The sequence below is a fragment of the Eulemur rufifrons genome, chromosome 28 (assembly GCF_041146395.1).
Source record: "Eulemur rufifrons isolate Redbay chromosome 28, OSU_ERuf_1, whole genome shotgun sequence".
Classification (NCBI taxonomy): Eukaryota; Metazoa; Chordata; class Mammalia; order Primates; family Lemuridae; genus Eulemur; species Eulemur rufifrons.
This window is the reverse complement of record NC_091010.1, coordinates 34,324,036-34,346,582: the sequence shown is the minus strand read 5'-3', so window position 1 is coordinate 34,346,582 and position 22,547 is coordinate 34,324,036. Positions and strand designations below refer to the sequence as shown.

The following is a 22,547-nucleotide window of genomic DNA, read 5'->3' as shown; positions in this document are numbered from 1 at the left end:
CTATTATGTACCCAAAATAATCAAAAATTTTAAAAAACGTTCTAAATAAATTATGGTACATCCATACAATAAAACCATCTACAGCCATAAAAAAATTCAAAAATTACAAATATCTGTACATCATCTACAAATGGAGATGTGATATGGCTGAATATAATTGACCTATTCAAATATATTTTCACCAATAATGAAAAGAACAAAGAATTCTTTTGCTCTCCTATAATTTCACACACCACTTTTAGAATTAGAATACATTTTTACATTCAAGAAAATATTTGCTGAATTTTACTTCTTGTGTGTGTGTGTCTATCTGTCTATTGTTTCCCCAAGTTGAATCTCAAGTTTTATTTGATAATTTGTTTCTGGTGGGGTGTGTGTGTAGGCATTCATATATGCCAATGACAGTCAAACTGAGAACAAAATCAGAGACTAAATACCCTTCACAATAGCAACAAAGAAAATAAAGTACCTAGGAGTACATTTAACTAAGGAGGTAAAAGACCTCTATAGGGAGAACTATGAAACACTGAGGAAGGAAATTGCAGAGCACGTAAACAGGTGGAAAACCATACCATGCTCGTGGATCGGAAGAAGCACCATTGTTAAAATGTCTATACTACCCAAAGTGATCTACAGATTCAATGCAATCCCTATTAAATTACCAACATCATTTTTCACAGATATAGAAAAAATAATTTTACACTTTGTATGGAACCAGAGAAGACCCTGTTTAGCAAAAGCAATGTTGGGCAACAAGAACAAAATGGGAGGTATTAATTTACCAGATTTCTTAAAATTTTAATTAATGAATTAATTCAATTCAAAATTTACTAAATATCTACCATAGGAAGGCAATGAAGTTCAAGTTAGGATATAATGACAAACAGGAACTTGAAGAACTCATAAGACTAGTGAAAGAGAAATGGGTAAATGACTACATGAAGAATTCTATATTTATAGTAGGAAAACATGGGAAAACAAAGAAAAACTTAGTCCTGAGGCCCTCTCATTTTCGGTTAACCAAGATGAACCTTGAATAACAAATATAAGTTAAATATACAAAACAAAGTGGAAATAAAGGAGGTTAATTCTCAAAAAAAGGTCAGGATCACATGTGAAATTCTGTGTGCCTAGACAAGTTGTGTTACGTGAGTTAGAAGAGATGAGACTGAATGTGGTCAGATATAAAATTACTTTGAATGATATGCCAAAAGCTTTGGGGTTTATTTGGTAAACTACAGAAAACATTGAACCGTTTTATTTTAAATAGCAAAAGATCACATCAGAATTGTATTTTTAAAAATATTCATAACTTTGGCTTTTGTCTGATGGTAGAAGAGTGACAGACTGGAAGCTGGGGGTCCAAGCTGAGAGTGGGTCTTTAAATAGGCATGTTGATGATGGAAATACAGAAGCATCAAACAGATTTGGGTAACAGTTCCTAAGTAATGCAGAAATTGTCTTTGGAAATTGACTGAGTTTGGGATGTAGGTCACTGACGTCTATGTTCAAATCAACAATGACCCCAGTGGTAACGGTAGGTAATAACATGAGAGTAGGTGAAAATGCATTAGAATTAATTAGAAAGGATAATAAGGCATCTGTGGGAAATACAGGTAATATATGAGAAATGTAAGCTTGGAACTCAGCAGACATTTTAAGTAAGAAGACACATCTACAACAAATAGATAATCCCCAGCTGAAGAAAACAGAACTCATTGATGTAGGTTTGCTCAACTTAATCTTAGTAAAAACTATAGTGAAAAAAATGCATAGAATTAGAGGCCTAGAAAATCTCTAAAACATTAGAATAAGAAAAAAAATGCAAGTGGAGAGATTCAGTTTTAAAAAAAATAAATAAAAGCTATCAAAGATTTAAGAGGAGAAATCCAAGGCCATCCAGGGAAGGAGAAAAACCAGTACTTTCATAAAAGACAAGACAAGAGAGAGTTCCCAGACTATAGCACATTTAATGAGCGTACGTGCCAAGAAGAAATTACAAGTGTTGAAGATCTCTGCAAATCACCACTACTCTTCTAATAACTGAGAAAACTTCCCTGGAAGGAGAGAGCACCGCAAATAAACCAGAGGATCTATCCTTGACATGAAAACTATACTTCACTATGGCAAAGATTGCAGTGGAGGTATTTGTGGCTAGAGATTATTGGGATCAAATCCAAGGCTTTAAACATGGAGAGGGAAAAAGATGACTATGTCCGGTGAGCAACTAATGCTGAAATACTGAAAACCACGTGGTGAAATAATTAAAGGAAGGTATGTACAGTAAACACACAGATAATATGTCAATATGTCATAGCATTTCTGTCCAAGGATAAATTACTCAACAAAAAACCAGCCAGCCAAACAAACAAATAAATGTATGCTACTGTTCAATTCTGAAAAAATGTGTAAGGATTTATTTTATCTTTGTGCTTCATTAGAAAATAAAGAAAATAGAGCCATGCATTCTATATTCCAAATTGTACAGATTTTTTTCATAATACTAGAAATCTTAAACTTTATAGACATAATAAAAACTTTAAGAGAGTCAAAAATTGAGAATAAATTTACATAATAACATATTTTGGCAAGATTTTATCTCATCCTAGTTGCCCAGGATTCTTAATTAGCATAGAGTCTGGCATACATTAGAGTCCTGAAGATATTTATCAAGTTAGTAATAAGTAATTAGCATAGGACTACCAATTGCTTCAGTACCTTTGAATCATCAGATTTATATATTTATGTATTCAATATAATATTAATCTTAATGTTTATGAAAATATTATTTTTTCTGAACACAGCTTTTTGTAGTAGATTATTTAAATTTTGATATAAAGCAGATTTTTATTATAGCCTAGTTCATGAGTTAAACACTATATTAGACTACATTTTTCAAAGTTTTCCTGAGCTGACAAATTCTGTATGTACTATAATGGGGTGAAGAATGGTTTCTAAAGTCAAGACTATACCACTAAGGTAATTGGTAGAAAATTTCACATCAACACAGAAGGTGAGCAAATGCCAAAGCTTTCAAAATTTGAAGAATTAGTTAGAGAAAGGATCAGTAAGTATATAATTAGAGTCAACATGTCCTGTTTATCTGACATAAATGGTTAGTTCTCTCACTCTGAATAGCAAGATCTTAGTGAAATTTCATGAAATTTTAGCAGAATGTAGAGAGAAAAATACGAAGAGAAAATAAAAAAGAATGAAAGGACAGACATAAACATAACAATCTGAATGTGAATCTCAAAAACTACTCCAGTTTTTACACCTAGTGTTCCAGAATGCATTCAAAATAACAACGTACAAGAGTACATGAAAACCTGATGCCAGTACTATAGCTGATTCTAATTTTCAAAGATTGCCACAATAAAATTTCCTTTCCCATATATTATTATAATGTGACTTGGACACTCCTCTCATAGGAAGATAGAATATGTTTCTATCCATTGATCTGGCAGAGATTTGACTACAGCAGAAGTAACATTGCAAATTACAAGGCTCATTCATAAAAAGTTCTGCCTAATTCTCTTAGGAAACTTGTTCTTAGAACCCACTGTCTTGCTGTGAGGAAGCCCAAATAGTCTATAAGAGGAGTGAAAATGAAGCTTCCACCCACAGTCCTGGCTGAGCTCCTGCCAACAGCCAGAATCAACTTGCTAGCCATTTAAATTAGCCATCCTGAAGGTGGTATCTCATCCTCACTTAAGGTGCCCCAGCTAATCCTTCATGGAGCAAAGACAAGATGTTCCTTCAAGACTTGCCAAAGTTGCAGCTTTATGGGTACATTAAACGACTGTAGTTGAAGCCACTAAGTTTTCGTGGTTTGTTATACAGCAACTAATAATCAGAACAAGTGCCTAGGTTTACAAGTAAATACTTAATTTTTTTCTACATGACAGTAAAATATACCCCTTAATAAATAAATATTTGTCATAATTATTTGAATATGTAAAACTAAAATTCTCTTTGTTTCACAGTACATTAAGGAATGGCTCAATCTGTTAAAATGATAATAAGGTATAAAAATGATCATTCTGGAATTTTTTGCATATAACATTTAATTCAAAAAACATGGTTTTAAAAGAAAACACAAGGATACTTTTTCATGAAACAAATTACTGACCTTTACTTGAAAATCTCCTTTTCTACCAGGAAGAATCTACTATGTCCAGGATCCCTTGTTTAAACACTGTTTTACAAAGGATTCAGTGCATAGGAATTTCTTCACTGGGCACTATTATTTCATCAATCTCTTTATATTATGATATTCAATGTTTACTACTAAAATAGCTTTGTCAATTGAAGACTGAATAATTTTTATCCTTGCACTAATTTTTCTTTGGGTACTGATACTCAAAATATGAGTACTATATAAAGTGCAACAATAGAGAGGATGAGACATTGTGACCAAAAGTTTACTCATACTTTCTGAAAATAGATTTGGACATAAATATTTTTCAAGACCCATGTCCACCGACATAATGAATCTCCAACTTAATCCAGGCTACAAGAGCCAGAATGAGCCTTTTACTCATTTTTGCATATAGAGCCAGGCTTCAAATGTATCTCAATTTTATTTACTCTTCTTAAACATGAAATAAATTTTAGTCTTTAAGATTCATAAATATATATGTATATATATTTATAGGTATGTATATATATATATGTGTGTGTACATACATTACTTATACATATTATTTATTATTTGTATGACCATGGAAAGTTACTTAAACATTTTTATCCCCAAGAATTCATTTGTAAAATGAGCTTAATGGGAGTATTTATCCAAAAGAGTTCTTGTGTGTATTCAACCATTTAATATTTGAGCAGAACTTAGCACAGTTCATTATAAACTGGACACTCCATAAAATCTTTAGCCATTATTATCATTTATATCATTACCCCAAATCTGAGGTATGACCTGGTCTGTAGCACTAAACTGCATAGGAATGAGAGAAAGGGTCAATCTGTAAACTAGGATAGAGAGGAAAGGAGACTCAATGATCCTTTATAAAATTAAGTTAGTACATTGTGCTTCTTAGGCAGCAGCCTTTGTCTTCCTTTACTTTCCTTAATGCACCAAGAACTGTTAAACAGTCATCAGACTGATTCACTGGATTTAATTATTGTAATCTCAATACATCCCTTTGCAGGATCTCACTGGTACACTAGCTACATAAATTAACTCAGAAACATAAATTAATATTAAAAATTACCTTTTTCATCATTACTTCCACTAAACTTTTCAAAGGAAAGTTTAATGCCCACCATCTTTAATAGTTTTTGTACTGAGATTCAAAAAAATAATATCATGGCATATAACTTTAGGTAGTTTATTAATACATCTATTTGTACAGACAAGTTCTGATTAGCCTTATTATCTGCAAAATTACTTCATTTAGCTGAAAATTTATATATTTTTTTCATTCAATGCACATGATAACATTTATTCTTTTCACTCTGGGTTTTCTTGTTAATGCAAATCTACCGGACTGGTGATCATTTATGCTAGTATATACAAAGGTAATTCTCAACTATTTAAGATCTACTGAGTAAAGCCCCCAGACATATTACAATATCGGATAAGAACTTTTTAAAGTGACTAAAATGAAATGTAATTTATTTTACATTTAGAAGTCTTTCCTGTTTTATTCTTCAAAATCTCTAATATGGCGAGGACCCACGAAACTAAAGTTCTCATCTATTTTGAGAAAAAATTCAAGTATCTTCCAAAAAATTCTGACATTGTGAGTCATGCTGGGAATCTAGAGAGCTGAATGCTTCTCAGAGAAACAGCAAAAACGTTAATCAAATAGTTGACTTCTAGGCAATTGACTTTTCTAAAACAGAATATATATGTATATATACTTTACTTTTAGGGAAGAAATTGATATTTTAGCTTCAGCAGGATATCTGTTTGCCTTACAATTCTTTATTCTTAGGTATGTACATCTATCATCTAGGGAGGTCCAAGGCATGAATTCAAAACTGGCAGAAATTTATAGCTCTATTAGCATTTTTCAAAAATGCAGGGCTAAGCATAGAAAATATGTATTTATGCTTCACCTCCAGGGATGGGTATTTGTATTCAGGATTAATGTTAGCCCCTAGTTCCAAACAGCCAACTATAATCTCCAGTAACATTTCAGACTAGGGGCTAAAAGAGTATCCCATTGAATTTGTGTCCGCTGACTTGGGACATGTGTTTAAATGTGAAATTGAGGAAATGCTGGAGTTGTTTCTTGGAGTTTTCCAGAATATACTGGCAACTGAACTATGCTGTGATTTATTAGTGGAAAAAATAAAATAAAATAATCAGCATCAGAAGGATTGACGTAGTCACTATTTCAATGATGATATAATTAGGCATTTTGACCCAAAATTTACTAATACTCTCTGAAAATAGTTTTGAATATAAATATTTTTCAACATTATGAATTTTGCTATTATCAATCAATATGTCTGCAAAATACTAGAACACGGTCCCATTAGGTTTAGAAAGTTGTAAATGAAGGGGAAAAGATGAGAATATATTTACCGGAGTTCTCAACTCAGGTATGGCAGCTTGGTAAGTGAGTGGACGACAATCACGAGTGTTTGGCACAAGGACACAAGGAAGAAACATTGGACCCAAGTCATCTCCATCCAGAATATCCACTGTGAGAGTGGTGGTAGTGGTTCGCCTTTCGTTCAGGTTTTGTGCACGGTCCTATGAGAGAGAAAAACAAACAAGTGGTTTATAGAAACTAGGCACAATGTAGACTTTTTTTTTCCTTTTTAAAACAAATAATTGATAATTAACTTGCTTAAACCAATAGTTTACAGTGGCGAAGCTGGGATGTAAACTGAAATCCACTTTTCTTCAGGCCCACTTTCATGAAAGTATGCTATAGTAGCTAAGCTTTTATAGGTTAGGCTTTTACCTAACATTTCACGTTCTTAAAATGGTAATAACATGATTTTGTTATGGGTTTATTGTATCTTTAGGAATTTGCTTCACTGAGTCTCTTTTGAGACTGATTATAAAAAGAAAAAAAAATATTTCTGACTTGAATAATTCATTGGGAAAGCTGCTCTGTGAATAAATGGAATCTTTATGTCACCAAAGTTGAGTAAGAAGCAGGAAGAAAGTACATAACTATTAGGACGGGTAGCTGTAAATTGTGGTATTTTTTAAAAACACATTTTTTATTTTGAAACAGTTTTAGATTTACAGAAAAATTGGGAAATAGTACAGAGAGTTCCCATATAACCTAAGCCTACTTTCCCCTGTTCTTAACATCTTATATTAATATGGCACATGTGTTACAGTTAATGAACCCATATCGATATGACCAAGCTGATCTTAGTGTTCCCCTCAGCTATGCTAAACTTCATAATGTCTTCTTCCTGCTTTTGGGCCCCTGATCTCCTTCTCACCTGGCCTTTACAGAATCCAGAAGACTTAACCATAAAAGTCCCTCCCCTCCCTCTTCTGAGAGTATTTACTTTAGGAGCCTTGTCATTGTAAATTCTTTCGCTTCTCCTTTGAGACTTAAATCTTTTAAAAATCCTCTTGTCAGTTTTACATCCCAGGCCTGCCTTTCTCTTTTATTTAATTAATTTATTTATTTATTTCAGGATACGATGGGGGTACAGACATTTTGGTTACATGTTATGACTTTGACACACCCAATCCATGATTTGAGGCATGCCTTTTCCCCCCTACAATGCTCACCCCGTCCATTAGTTGTGAGTTTACCCACTCCCAAGCCCCCAATCCCTGAAGAATATTACTACTGTGTGAGCACCATAGTATTGATCAGTTAGTGCCAATTTGATGGCAAGTACATGTGAAGCCTATTCTTCCATTCTTGTGATACCTCACTTCAGAGGATGGGCTCAAGCTCTATCCAGGAAAATATAAGAGGTGCTAGATCACTGTCATTTTTTATAATTGAGTAATATTCCATTGTATACATATACCAAATTTTATTAATCCACTCATGAATTCACGGGCACTTGGGTTGTTTCCACATCCTTGCAATAGTGAATTGTGCCTGCCTTTTTCAATGACCTGGGAGCCATCTCTTTGAAATGTAATGGTCAAGGGAGATAGATCTTCTATCTCCCAGTTTCTGTGGGAGGAGAGGAGCCTAACTTTACCTTGGGAGGCTTAGTACAAGTTCTAAAACTACCTCCTGTCATGAAGATTCAAGAAAGTTTACTTTTCCTTTGGAAAGGACAATTAATAAACACAAATGGCCCTGGATTCCCCCACACTCACACCTACCCCCGCTGTGAACAACTCTCCAGCCCTTCATGTCAGCAGAGTTGAGTTCAGACTGCATTCCGGTCCCTCTTCGCTATTGCAATAGCCTTGAATGAAGTTTTTCTTGCCTGTTTAATTATGTCCAGTGCAATTTTGCTATGACAATACATTGCTAATAACTAAAATCCATAATTTATTCAGATTTCCTAGAGTTTACTTAATGTCTGTTTTCTTTTCCAGGGTCCTAAACAGGATCCCCCTTTATATTTAGCCACAATATCTCCTCAGGCTCCTTTTGGTGACAGTTTCTCAGACTTCCTTTGTTTTTGATGACCTGGAAAATTTTTACTACTAGGTATACTTTGCAGAGTGTTCCTCAGTAAGTGTTTGTCTGCTGTTTTTCTCAAGATTAGACTTAGGTTATATGATTTAGGGAGGAAAACTACAGAGGATAAGTGCCATTTTTATCACATTATAGCAAGAATATATATTAACATGACATATCACTGATGTTGGCCTTGATCACCTGGCTCAGGTTGTGTTTGGTTTCTTCATTGTTAAGTTACTCTTTCTTTTTCCCCTTTTTATTTATTTATTTTTTTTTGAAGGAAATCACTATGGCCAGCCCAAACTTAAGTAATGGGTGGTAGTTTCATTAAAAATTTACATTGTTTATATTTATCTAAAGAATATTAGGCATGAAGACACAAAAAGAAACATTAAGCCTAAGTCATTTCCATCCAGAACATCCGCTGTTGAGGGTGATGATGTTAGTTCACCATTCATTGTGGTAGAATCTGGAAATGTTTTTACTCTCACAGTATTTTGTTATTATCCTGAAAGAATTATTATGTTTTTCTGTCTCTTTAAATTTCTATTTTTTTCAACTTAAAAGAGTAATTATAATTGGACGCATGTTCAACAAAAGACTATTCACAATCGGCTTTTGCCAAAAGGTGGCAAAAGCCCACATATCCATCATTAAGCGAATGGATAAACAGACTACGTTATGTACAAACAATGGCATAGTACTCAGGCATAAAAAGGAATGAAGTACTGATATATACTACAGCATGGATGAACCTCCAAAACTTGTTAAAAAAAAGAAAACAAACAGAAAGTCACATATGGTATGGTTCCATTTATATGAAATATTTGTAAGAGTTAAATCCATAAAATAGTACACAAATCAATAGCTACAAGGAGCTGGGGGAGGGGAAATGGGAAGCAACTGCTTAATGGATGCCAGCTCTTTCTGGAGTGATGAAGGTGGTTGGGTACTAGATAGAGGTGGTGCTGCACAACACTGTGAATGTACCAAATGCCACTGAATCACTCACTTTAAAATGGTTAATTTTATATTAATTTACCTCAATTTTTCAAAGAAATTATACTAGAAGACTGGCATTTTATTCATAAAATGTCTTCATGTGTGACAGTTGCCGGACATTAATATTTGCCTTTCAATTTTTTAAAAATCCCACTTTCTTAAACTTCGGGTATTACTGAATTCCAGTTATGCTTTTTCCCAATCTGGTTGCTCAAGAGAGGTTGTAAAGAAATGCATGTAGGTGTCGTCTTAGACAGCAGAAATCTCTATGGGTAGAATTTTGCAAATAATGGTGTGGTTCTAGTATTCTGTGATTTTTTTGATCCATTATAAGATAAAGTGTGATCATATTATGCCCACCTCCCACCAAAAAAAAAGCCAAAGTGATGTTTACATTTCAAAGTGTGGGGACATATTCAGATCCCCAGAGATAATATTAAGATTATTTTAAACTAAAGACATTTGAGATTCAACAGACAGAAAGAAGCCTTATCTGAACTTCTTTTATCTCACTAAAAGCAAATACTTCTGGGAATGAAGCTAGCATGAATCTCTTCTCTCAGGGAAAGTTATGGGACTGAAGAAAAAATTGGAGAAGACCATTCCCACCTACATAAAGAAACATCACACACTTTTGTTCCCCTAGAAATACATTTGTTCTTCGTTTAGGTGCCTCATCCCACTCATATATTACATATATAAACCTCCTTTAGCTGTTTAGGCAGCTTCTTCTGTGTGATCCAATATGTACATCAATATCTGGTAGAGCTGAAAGTATAATAGGAACAGAAAGTGACAAGGGAGATAATTTTGGTGGCTCACAAATGAACTTTCTAAATTATCCTTAAAGTGTATTAGTTTTGAACATATAGAAAAATCTTGATTTAAGATATGTGTGGGGTTTGTTTTAAATTTTAGAAAAATACAACTAGCTCATCAAACCTGACATTTTAAAATTATTATTACTTAGGATGAAGTTAAGATTTAAGACTGAATCAATCTAAATTAAATTTAAGAAAAATATTAAATAAGTATGTAATGCAGCATACATATGTAATTAATATATATGTATTCCCAGAGGCAATGTTTCTATATTTCCATACCAGTCAGCCTTATTCCTTATATTATAACTAAATCACTGTAATAGAAAAATTCGAATGTTTTCTATATAAAGTCTTTTAGTCTATCAGCATCAAATCTCTCACTATTATCTACTTCTTTAGATCATTGTCACTACTCCATAGAATGAATACAGGTGCATAAAAGAATGTATATAGATACCAAAATATATAATAGAGGCTTTTATCTCACATTGGAGAAAGATATTGCTCACAAAGTTTTGATTTATAAAATTTGTATTTTTAACTGGGAAAAAAAAATAAACTTCTGGAGAACCTACTATGAGCAGAAATGAGAGCTCTAACAATGAAAAATACCAACATGGTTCCCACACATGTGGGAATTCCCCACAATTTGTCACCTATATATAACATAAAGGATGATATGAAATATGTCTCATGTACACTCATAACTTGTGAGCCCATGAAGGTGATACTAATTCATGATGCCCTTCTCCCAGTTTGGATTCAAATTTGATCATAAAAATTGATCTTAAAAAAATCCCTTGGCAATTAAGATCAAAACCAAAACCAAAAAAAAAAAAAAAAAAAAAAAAACACACATTCACATCCTTTCATTCTTTCTAATAATTATAGTATTGCTCAACACTGTTCTGAATAAAGGAAATAATATTCTAAATTGTTAGTGGTAAAAATACAACATAACTATTTACATAAATGTTTTATATGGTTTCATTGTTTGCTTTTTCATTCATTGCTATGTGAGAATCCGACAGATAATAAACTCTATCAAGAAGATTTCCTTCCTTCTCTCTAATTTTTCTTCTACATTCTCTTCTTTCTTTTTTAGAAAAATAAGATAATATTTTAAAATTTTAAGTATTTGAAAATAAAAAAACATATTTCATTAACTTAGGAAATTGTGACTGCAATTGGCATGCAAGAATATATTTTTAAAAAGTTTTCTAAACTCAATGGCTACTATGGACTAAGTTGTATGCACCGCCCCCTCAAAAAAATTCATATTATGAAACCCTAGCACCTAATGTGACTATATTTGGAGAAAGGGTTTATCGGGAGGTAATTAAGAGTACATGTCATAATAAGGATGGGGCCCTGATAAAATAAGATCAGTGTCCTTAATATCATGCTCTCTCTCTTTCTCTCATTTACTACTCCCCCGCCCCCCAACACACACACTGAAACTCAGGGGAAAGGCAAAGTGAGGTCAAAAGAGAAGGTTGCCATCTACCAGCCAGGAAGAGAGCCTTTACCAGAAAGAGACCCTGCTGGAGCTTGATCAGGAATTCCTAGCCTCCATATTTGTGAGAAAATAAATTTCTATTAGTTAAGCCATTCTGTCTTTAGTGTTTTGTTATGGCAGCCTGAGAAGTTTAATACAACTGCTTAATTTATATTTTCTCAACATGTCTTATTATTTCACATATCATTTATATATTTCCTAACATTAAACATTTAGTAACACGAAAGCTTTAATTAGCTTCCGTAAAAATGAATCACTAACCATTGTGAGTGGAGCTAAATGTAAGAAATTGCAAGTGACACAAAGAATAATCAATCCGGCATAAAAACTGACATATGGGAGTTTAAAAGTATACACATATTTTCAACACAGAATCAAGAAAGCCATAAGGAATATTCAGCAGAGTGTGGAGTTTAGAAGAGCTAGAGCATTCTGTCGATATTCACAGGGAGGTAGTATTCACCTGGTCCCTGAAACCTTAGTGTCTTTTTGCAAGGCTTCCAACACTCTGGCTCCATATAATGGCAATACACCTATTCAGAATCATAATGTAACATGGTGTCTGGCATATCAAAGACACCCCATTGCTTCTGAATGAATTATTTACTAAGTGAGTTGAAATTTTCATCAATATATTACAAGAAAGAACTAATACACACACACACACACACACACAAAAGATGTGTGCCTAGTAGAACTTCAAAAAAAGGCACTTTGTATAGATAGCTCAGAGATACAGTTGGTTATCACAATCCACTCTTTTCACAAAGCATATTTTTATAAAATTACAAATATTTCAACTGTGATAATTTTAAGGTAATAAAATACCTCAAATTGTTAGATGATAAGTAAGACTAATCCCTTCACCCAAGTTGGAAGGTTTTCTTGTAAAATAGTTTAATTGTCAACTATTCTTAGAACAAACTAGTGATACATGTGAATTTCTAATTTGTTTAGTACATGCTTTATATTTAGCAGTGTATTAAGTGAATAATGATTGTGTGGAGTAGAGCCACAGAAGATGTGGATTCTAATAAATAATATGAAATTACTTGAAACCTGGTTTTAAAATGAGTATGAGACAAACATGCTGATGTTCTGAATAATTTTTAAGCAATGTATAGGAGCCCTGAAATAGACTTCTAGCATTTAAAATATTCAGTGGTTTGTAGCTTAACAAAATGGCAAGAAGCACCCACCAGACTCACTCAGAGACACATATATTAAATACTACTTTGTTACCTTATCAAGCATTTGCAGTAGAGAAAGAGAGAGACAGAGAGAGAGAAAAAAAAAAAAAAAGGAAGATAATTAAAGTTGTTCTGAGTCTTTTGACCCTGTCAGTTCCCTAAGACCACAGAAGTGTTTGTCTGCTTTCTGTTCACTAATGATAGATGGAATATCATGGAATGAAATTTTAAAAATCTATCCTAGTAACTTGATTCTGTTAGATTTCTTTTTTTGAAAAAGAGAATAGCGGCAATAAAATCACCTTGGTCTAGCTCATATTAGAAGTGGGGTCTTTATTTTTTTCCTGAAAGCATTTTTTTTTTTGTTTGAGACATTTACCTAATTTTCCTTAATTTTTATGCATAGCAGTAGATAGAATAGTATCATCTTTCACAGCGCCACATGTTTACCTGTCTTTACTACTCAAACATTCTATAAATATTCGTTCTCTTAAACCATCAACCACCATCCTTCCATTTCACTCCCATTCCCCAGAAATCCCCAAGAAACTGGCAGAGCTAAAAAAGAAAAAGTGCTTTTAAAATGAACACTTATTCCACTATTGGCAGGAAGCAGAAGTGAGGGAAGGTCAGAATGGGGGTTATTTTTGAAAAGTTATTTACATAGGTTGAAATCTAAAAGCATAGAAAGTAGTATTTACATATCCAAACCTACATATCTGCAATGCTTGTACACTTTCTTTGAATATTTGTGATCATTAAGTGAAAAGATGGAGCTAGGAAAAAATAGTAATATTTCATTTTTAGGAATTATATCTTGTTATGGAAGAAAAGTAGAATCCTTTCTCTAGATTTTTATATTTGAGAAAATATAAAATAGCCCTTTTAGTCATAGAATAATTAAGAGATTATTCTTTCTATGATTCTAAATTAAATATAAACCTGTTTTCTTCTGATGATTAAGAATTCTTGAATACCAAAGTGTTCTTAATATTTTACTCAGGATAACAGTAATACAAAAGAGAGTTGGCTTTGAAGAAAATCTACGTGGGAAGAGATGAGTTTGATTCTTTTGTAATTTAGGGTAACATATCAAAATTGGAGTTTATAGTAATAGAACCTGTTGTACATTTCAACAAAAGGAAAATCCATTGATCTTTGTAATTCTCTGAACTTTCTTGTCTGGATTCCACTCCCCCCATTGTTGTCTGAAAATTAATCATTCCTCCATTGGGTATCCATATTTGAGGTAAACAGCAGAGGCTATCACTTTGCAAATATTCTCAAGAAAACAAGTGACAGGTTTTCTAATGGGAGTCGCCAAAACTTGTTCAGCTTAATTAAAAATCATAACATGTACACATGGATAAAAAGATACCTTCCAACTACATGTAATTTGAATGACCCCGTTGGCAAATCAGCTAAATCTTTGTATCATAAGCAAAACCAGGTCAAAGCTGAGTAATGTTCAATAATTTGTCAAAAGATCCCCAATTAACCTTTTAGAGACCATCCGCTTTAAAGTCAAAATTGATTGCTTATATTTTAACATCCTTGTTATTTCAAGAGAATATATTGGCTTTCAATAAATGTACATGACTTACATTGTCTGTTGGTTTATATACCACTAATAAAATAATAAAAACAAACAGAAATATAAAATAATGATTAGAAAGATATTTTAAATTTATAGATATCATTATCCTATATAAAGATATAGATATAAATTATATACTTATATTGATATTGGTATATACAAAACAGTAAATGATTAACAACCAGCCTGCATAGATAAGAAGCCCTGATTTGTACCATTTGTGACTTTTCACACTGTAAATACTCCCACTCTGGCTGCAAATATGAGGTCACTGAATGTGGATTTGGGAAAACATACTCTCAACTGGCCCTCAAGTAGGTCTGAGCTGACTTTTCAGCTCCAACAACCCACTTTTTAAAGTAAATTATATATTTAAAATGTAGTAAAAATGGGCATCCTTCTCTACCATATGTGAGAATGCAATATGTTGTAAGAATATGGAAAATAATACAGCATTTTATACAAAGATTAATAGTATGTGCATGTAAAAATATATACATACATACACATACTCATATACATCCAAACATATGTCTATAATTTTATCATAGTAATTCTGTAAATTTTATATATTTATTTATTTGAATAAAGTCTCACTCTGTTGCCCGGGCTAGAGTGCCATGGCATCAGCCTAGCTCACAGCAAGCTCAAACTCCTGGGCTCAAGTGATCCTCCTGCCTCAGCCTCCCAAGTAGCGTGGGCTACGGGCGCAGACCACCAGATCCAGCTAATTTTTCTATGTTTAGTAGAGATAGAGTCTCGCTCTTGCTCAGGTTGGTCTGGAACTCTTGGGCTCAAGCAATCCTTCCGCCTCCGCCTCCCAGAGTGCTAGGATTATAGGCATGAGTGAACCACCACACCTGGCTTATAACTAACTATTCAGCTTTAAACAGTAACATAGCAGTACTTAAGTGATTTATGTAATTCTATCACAATCTATTCAAAATTATTAGTCTAAGTACTTTTTTTGCTTGTTAATTTACTAATCATCACCAGAAACCTATGTGGTGTGTTTTTTTAATAGCTCCATTTTACTGGTTAGGAAATTAACAAATTATGCCCAAAGTCACACAGCTAGTAAATGGCAGACCAGGGATTTGAACTCACTCAATATGGTTCCAGAGTTCATGCTGTTACTATTAATATACTAAACTCACTGCCTCTCATTAGAGTCATGAGGGTAGCTATCAATTTGATGCCAAAAACAAACAAATAAACAAACAACAACAGAGTATAGTCAAATCAACTGCAATTCACCCTTATTTGGATATATTCTATAGCTATTAAAATTATATAATTCTAAAAACTTTTTAAAAAAATGAAAAGTTTATAATCCTCTGTATTTAATATTTTATATTTTGTACTATGTGATTTATATGTATACTAAAAATTGTTATTACAGATAAATTTATACCTTCTTTTAACTTCTCCTTCATCCCATTTCTTCCTTTTGATATATTCCTTCATCAGATATATTATTCTGTTTTATAATTTTATCTTTGAAATACTAAAAACTCATCACTTTCTTAGTGATGAATATTCTATCAAATTGAATGTAAATTGTTCCAGATGCCTTTATAAATATTTTTAAACTGGGTAGCAATTCAGAATTCTTTAATCTGTATTCCTTTAAAAAATTAGGTCATTTAAAATGACACAATAAAAAAAAAAAACCTAGCTTGCAAATTCATTCCATAACAATCTGACTTTTCTATAAATTGTAGTAGAGATTCCGAGTCAGACAAGGGAGATTACACCTTTTCTCCACATCTTCACTTAAATAGAAAAAAAATGTTTTCGGTGCTTTTATGGAGCTCTGAGTGGCCAATAGATTTTACATTTTCCCTTATCCAGAGTTTGTATTCTAGTCTTTATCACTCTACACTAAAAAAAGTCCCCGAAATCAAAACAAAAAAATGAAATAAATTAAAAAAACACATTAAGAAATGTGAATGAAAATATATAAATTTGATTTTGAAAAGTAGATCTGTATTATTTCTGTCTACATATCTCTATCTGATTACCTCCATCTACATATCTCTATGTCCATATCTACCTGTCTATCTATACACATTCACATTTCCTTTCAGGTGAAATATCTCTAAGAAAGGCAGGAAAATGGCAATGTAGTGATTCCTTTTTTCATATGATCTTGTTCAGAACAGCTGATTGAGGACATGCTATCTTTCTGTTCTGCTGTATCAGTGAGATTACAATGCTTAAAAGTCACTAAATGCACAGGCTGGCTTCAGAATCTTAACTGTCTTTTTTTTTTCAATAAAGACTTCATTATTTTAGAGCAGTTTTAGGTTCACACAAAAAATTGCACACATGCATAGCTAGCCTCCCCCATTATTAGTATCCCTCATCAGAGTTGTACATTAGTTATAATTTATGAGCCTACACTGACATACCAAAATCCCCAAAGTTCATAGTTTCCATTGGGGATCACTCTTGGTGCTGTCCATTCTATGGGTTTGGACAAATGTATAATGACATATATCTACCTTTATAGTATCATACAGACTTTTCATTGCTCTAAAATTTCTCTGTGATCCTTTAATTCATCCCTCTCTATCTGGCCCATCACCAGCACCTAGGCACCACAAATCTTTAAATTGTCTCCATAGTCTCATTTTTTTAACTAATTTCTTAACCGCCACTTCAGAACACAAGTTTGTCACTTACTAGGGGACTTATTTTAATGTTAATAGCTATCTATGGTTGGCCCTGTTAATTTCTTGCTCAACTGCTATCCCCATTCTTCTTTTTGCTAAAAAAATAATTTTTTTTCAGGTCATCAGTGTGCCCAGTCCTAGGAATTGAAGCATAAGTAATGTAATCCAGAGATGACTCTTTCCATTCCCCTTTAGCACAATGACTTCTTCATTCCTTCCTGCTATGCTGACTCATGTGATCCAGTTCTGTAAGGCGAATCTGTGTGGGAGAGAACTCTGGATAGAGTAGAGACTCAGATTAAAGGAGTTGGAATCAACAAACAGAAAATAAATTTTATTTTTGCTACCCTTTTCCACCTGCTTACACTCAGACTTGCAATGCAGTTGTGATGCTTATGGCTGTGGTATTCAACTAGCTCCCAGCAGATAAGACATTGAAAAAATAGCCAAATTTCAGGGCAAAGTATAAGAATGGAAAGATCCTGAGTACTTGGTGACTGTAGTCCCCAACTCCTGGGCTGTGGACCAGTACTGGTCCCTGGCCTGTTAGGAACCAGGCCGCAAAGCAGGAGGCGAATGGCTGGTGAGCAAGTGAAGTTTCATTTGTGTTTATAGCTGCTCCCCATCACTTGCATCACTACCTGAGCTCTGCCTCCTGTCAGATCATCAGCGGCATTAGATTCTTACAGCAGCAGGAACCCTACTGTAAATGTGCATGTGAGGGATCTAGGTTGCACGCTCATCAGGAGACTCTAACACCTGATGATCTGAGGTGGAGCTGAGGCGCTGATGCTAGTGCTGGGCAGTGGCTGCAAATACAGATTATCATTAGCAGACAGGTTTGACTAGACAGAGACCATAATAAATCAATTGCTTGCAGACAATTATTGTATGCTTTATTTATATTATTACATTTAATCATTGTAATATATAATGAAATAATTATATTTTGCCTATTTAAGTATCACTCATCTCTATGAGTGCAGCTCTCAATTATATAATGAAATAATTATATATTACAATGTAATAATAATAGAAAGAAAGTGCATAATAAATGTAATGCGTTTGAATCATCCCAAAACCATTTCCCCCCTCACCCAGTCCATGGAAAAATTGTCTTCCATAAAACTGGTCCCTGGTGCCAAAAAGGTTGGAGACCACTGCTTGGTGATATGTTTGAACTGTCAAGCCAACCCCTGAGCCACATAATTCCAGGGTTTTTCTTATACTACTAATAATAACAATAATAAATGTCCAAATTGTATAAGTAACTGTCTTTCAGGTTTTCTATCATTGTTGTCTACATATATTACAATAAGCTTCACTTATGGGCATAATAGCTGATAACTAATAAGTAACTACTCAATTAATGATAGCCATGAGCAAAAATATTACCAATTAGGCATTGATTCTCAGATCTTTAGTGTACTTTAGAATCCACTGAGTAACTAACTGAAAATACAGATATTCCCCTTCCATCCCCTGAGATTTTTATTCAGAACATCTGAGGCAGGGGTCAGAAATCTATATTTTTAATATGTTCCCAAGGTGATTTTGCTGCAGTTGTTTGGTGGATCATATTTGGAGAAGCACTTTAGTCTGGGTTAAAAACAAATTATTGGAATGTGGGTAATACATATGAGTGATTTAATAGTTGAATAATACAGTGAATGGGAATAATACCAATCCATCCCATGCCCCGTCTAGAAGGATATAATATATAAGTACCACTGAGGGCAGGGGTATCCTTTTCGGGACTGAATCACACTGAGCACTCTAAGAGCACTGAATACATTCTGGAAGAGTTTTTACTTCATAAGTTCACAGCAGAAATTTAAGAGAAATTGAATACTCACATTAGCTTGGATGATGACAAAGTAGCGAGTTTTATCTTCATAGTTAAGCCTCTTCCTTAACACTACATTTCCAGTCAACATTAGGGGAATTTCAAAGGTGTCATTGGATGTCTACAAATATTAAAGATACAGGTTTCAGATCATTTGAATATAAGATGAATTAGCTAGCACGATACTGTAGTTTAGTCCTCTTGAAAGTTATATATGGCATGCTTATTATCTGAAAATAGAATGAATATAAACTTCATATTTAATATTCTTATCATTTCTCAAAATGTTTCATTTTGAACAATGTGTTTACCCAGAGTCCTTTGATAACGATAACCAGGAAACTTGCTTCCTGTCATAGTTTTTCATATATTATTAGGGTTATTCATCAACAGCCTTGGAACAGTTCTAAATCAACGTCTAGATGTCTGAAAAATCTTCCCTGTTACCGTATTACCTTTTCACTATTTTTTAACACCAAAGAGTTCAAATATTGCAATTTGTGATTTCTACATAATATTATTTTCCAACATTGGTGCCCATTCTGTATTTCAATTATTTTCAGGCATTAAATACAAATATAGTCATGAGCCACTTAACAACAGGGATATGATCTGAGAAACGTGTTGTTAGGCAATTTTATTTGTTGTGCAAACATCACAAAGTATACTTACACAAACCAAGATGGTATAGTCTAGTACGCACCTAGGCTATATGGTATAGTCTATTGCTTCTATGCTACACACTTGTCCAACACATGACTGTGCTGAATACTGTAGGCAGTTATAACACAATAGTAAGTATTTGTGTATCTAAGCATAAAAAAGAAACAGTAAACATATGGTATTATAATCTTGTGAGGCCACCATCATATTTGCAGTCCATAGCTGACTGAAACATTATGTGGCACTTGACTATGAACTTGACATGGTGTGTTATTGTAAAAAAAAAATATATATATATATATGTATATATATATATATGGGTTATAGGTTCATTTTTTTTCAGGCTCCATAACTGTATAACTGCCGTTCATTAGTTTAGATCCCTACTCTCTCAGGAATGGAGTTTCTTCTTGGTAGCATTCAGGTCATAAGAGCAATCTCTGAAGTGCCTTCCAGTGCTATTTGCTCTAATATAAGCAGCCCTTAGTATAAATGTATTCACACTTTAAGAAAGTATAATTATAATATCAGTCTCTTATTCTTAAAAAGAGCTTACATCACTCTTGTATTTTTAATGCCATTTTAAAGATTGATGAAATAGTTTCTCAATAAATGCAACAAATCAGCTTTACTTCCAGCACTGAAATTGTTTTCTGTTTGTTTGGTTGTTTTGTGCAATTGTGCTTGTGCTTGCACCCATGCTTGAGGACATTGGGTGAAATACTTAACTTGGATCTACATTAGATTGCTGAGAAAGGAGGGGGAGGAGCAGGAGGAGGAAGGGAGAAGGGGAAAGAAGATAAAAGAGGAGTGTGTGTATGTGTGTTTGTGTGTGTGTTCACACTCTCAACTCAGAGTAAGTGTATTCCTAAGAGTCAAATAGAAAGTGAAACTCACTAAGAAAACAGCTGATTCAAATCTCGCATCTCAAACCCCTTTTGGGTGCACACAAACACACACACACACAGACATGCTGTACACTATATACAACTGACATATATTTTTAAATGATTCAGGTAATTGGCTTTGCAAATCTTTCTTGGATGCAGTCTTTGAAAAGTAACAATTTTTTATATAAATACAGAAGATGTATTATGACTGATATTTACAATTACAAACAGATAATTGACATTTCCCTACATTTTTGCCTATTTAAACATTGCTCATACCTATGAGTGCAGCTCTCAATTATGGTAAGGGAGTGTATAAATGATTTAATATAAATATCTAAGTTCATTATGGGTAAAAAATTGCCACTTACACTGTTAAACATATCTTAATGTGCAGTTAAAGGGTAATTACATTTTAGTGAATGAATAACTATAGAAACACATATCACTTTCTAGCATATATATGGAAGACACTGTAGGTTGCTTATCCTAAGGCCATCTCATCGCTGGACTCAGAACTCCAAATGAGCTCAAATATCTAGTGGCTTTGTGCTTCAGAGGAGATTAAGCCTCTGAGTGGGATGAGTCTTGAATAGTCTAACCCAACCATGGTAATTCCATTCTCTTTACCAAGAATTATTTTGGAAATGTACATGTGATCCAATTCTGGGTAAAATGCAGTAATTTCCCTTAATTGTAAGGAAAAACAGGTGTTATAGATGCTGCTGTCAGAATATAAAGCTTGAAACTTCAGCAGCCATTTTGAGATTATTAATGGAATTAATTTACAAAAAATAACTAACATTCTAAGGATAGTAGAGCATAAAATGAAAAGAACCTGGATCTACATTGTCTGTGAGAAGCTGAACAAATCCTGATATTACCCCATCTCTGAAAAACCTACTATGAGAGATAACAAATGACCTTTTTGATTAAGTCATCTTTAATTGAGGGTTTTTTTTTTTGTTGTTGTTGTTGTTGTTATCATCACTGTGTATTTTCTGCAGCTGAAAGCACTCTGATACAAGATTATCTCGTATCTCTGTTTCCTTGCACTGTAGGCCCTTCTGTTCTCCATACAGGCTATGGCTCTTCACTCCTGATATTTGCTCTTATTTTCTCCTGCTTAAATATTCCATCACTCATTTCTCTGTGTAGTAAATTTTGCAAATCCTACTCAGTGAAGCATTCTTTGTTAGCCTATTTAGAGTTAAGTCTTTGATGTGATGTTATATTATTTTTTTCCAAATAACACATTATTTGTGTATTTTCTGTTTCACTTCACAGATTTCTCCAAGGGTTTCAGTCTATGATGTAGAAACACTTATCCTTATATCTCTAGCAAAACAGCTCAATGTTTGTGATACTTTTTCTTGTTGACAGTTTTCATTGGACATTTGCAGAATTATTACGAACAATAGAATTACTAATAGAATTAGTGACTTTATTGCTCTTTAGAACACTTTTCAATTGAACTTAATTCTTATTAGCTAAATCTATCTTTTATAGATACCTTATATTTTTCACTTTAATAGGTATTTCATAAATACTTGTATTCCAAGAAACATAAGGACATTATATACTTTATGACCAACACTGCTACTGAAATATTGCATAAGGAAAGGTTCTGTATTAAAATTAACTAATTTATTAATTAAACAAGTATTTCTTGAGTGTACTTTATGTTTCTAAAACAGAATAATAATCAAGAGAAGAATTAGAAGCAAAGTGTGGATGTATCATTAGGCTA

The 22,547-nt window shown here is 33.3% G+C and overlaps 1 protein-coding gene across 17 annotated transcripts in view; it reads right to left on the bottom strand.

Moving 5' to 3' along the window:
- PCDH15 (protocadherin related 15) overlaps positions 1-22,547 on the bottom strand; it is a 635,722-nt gene that overhangs the window by 357,311 nt on the left and 255,864 nt on the right. For 16 of the 17 annotated variants that reach the window (XM_069460690.1, XM_069460691.1, XM_069460687.1 and 13 more), the window contains 2 exons: positions 19,255-19,365; positions 6,548-6,718 (listed from right to left, as the gene is read on the bottom strand). In XM_069460690.1, the coding sequence (XP_069316791.1) occupies positions 6,548-6,718; positions 19,255-19,365 (282 nt within the window). The remainder of the gene's footprint in view (positions 1-6,547; positions 6,719-19,254; positions 19,366-22,547) is intronic. The other variant, XM_069460683.1, reaches the window with a different exon arrangement.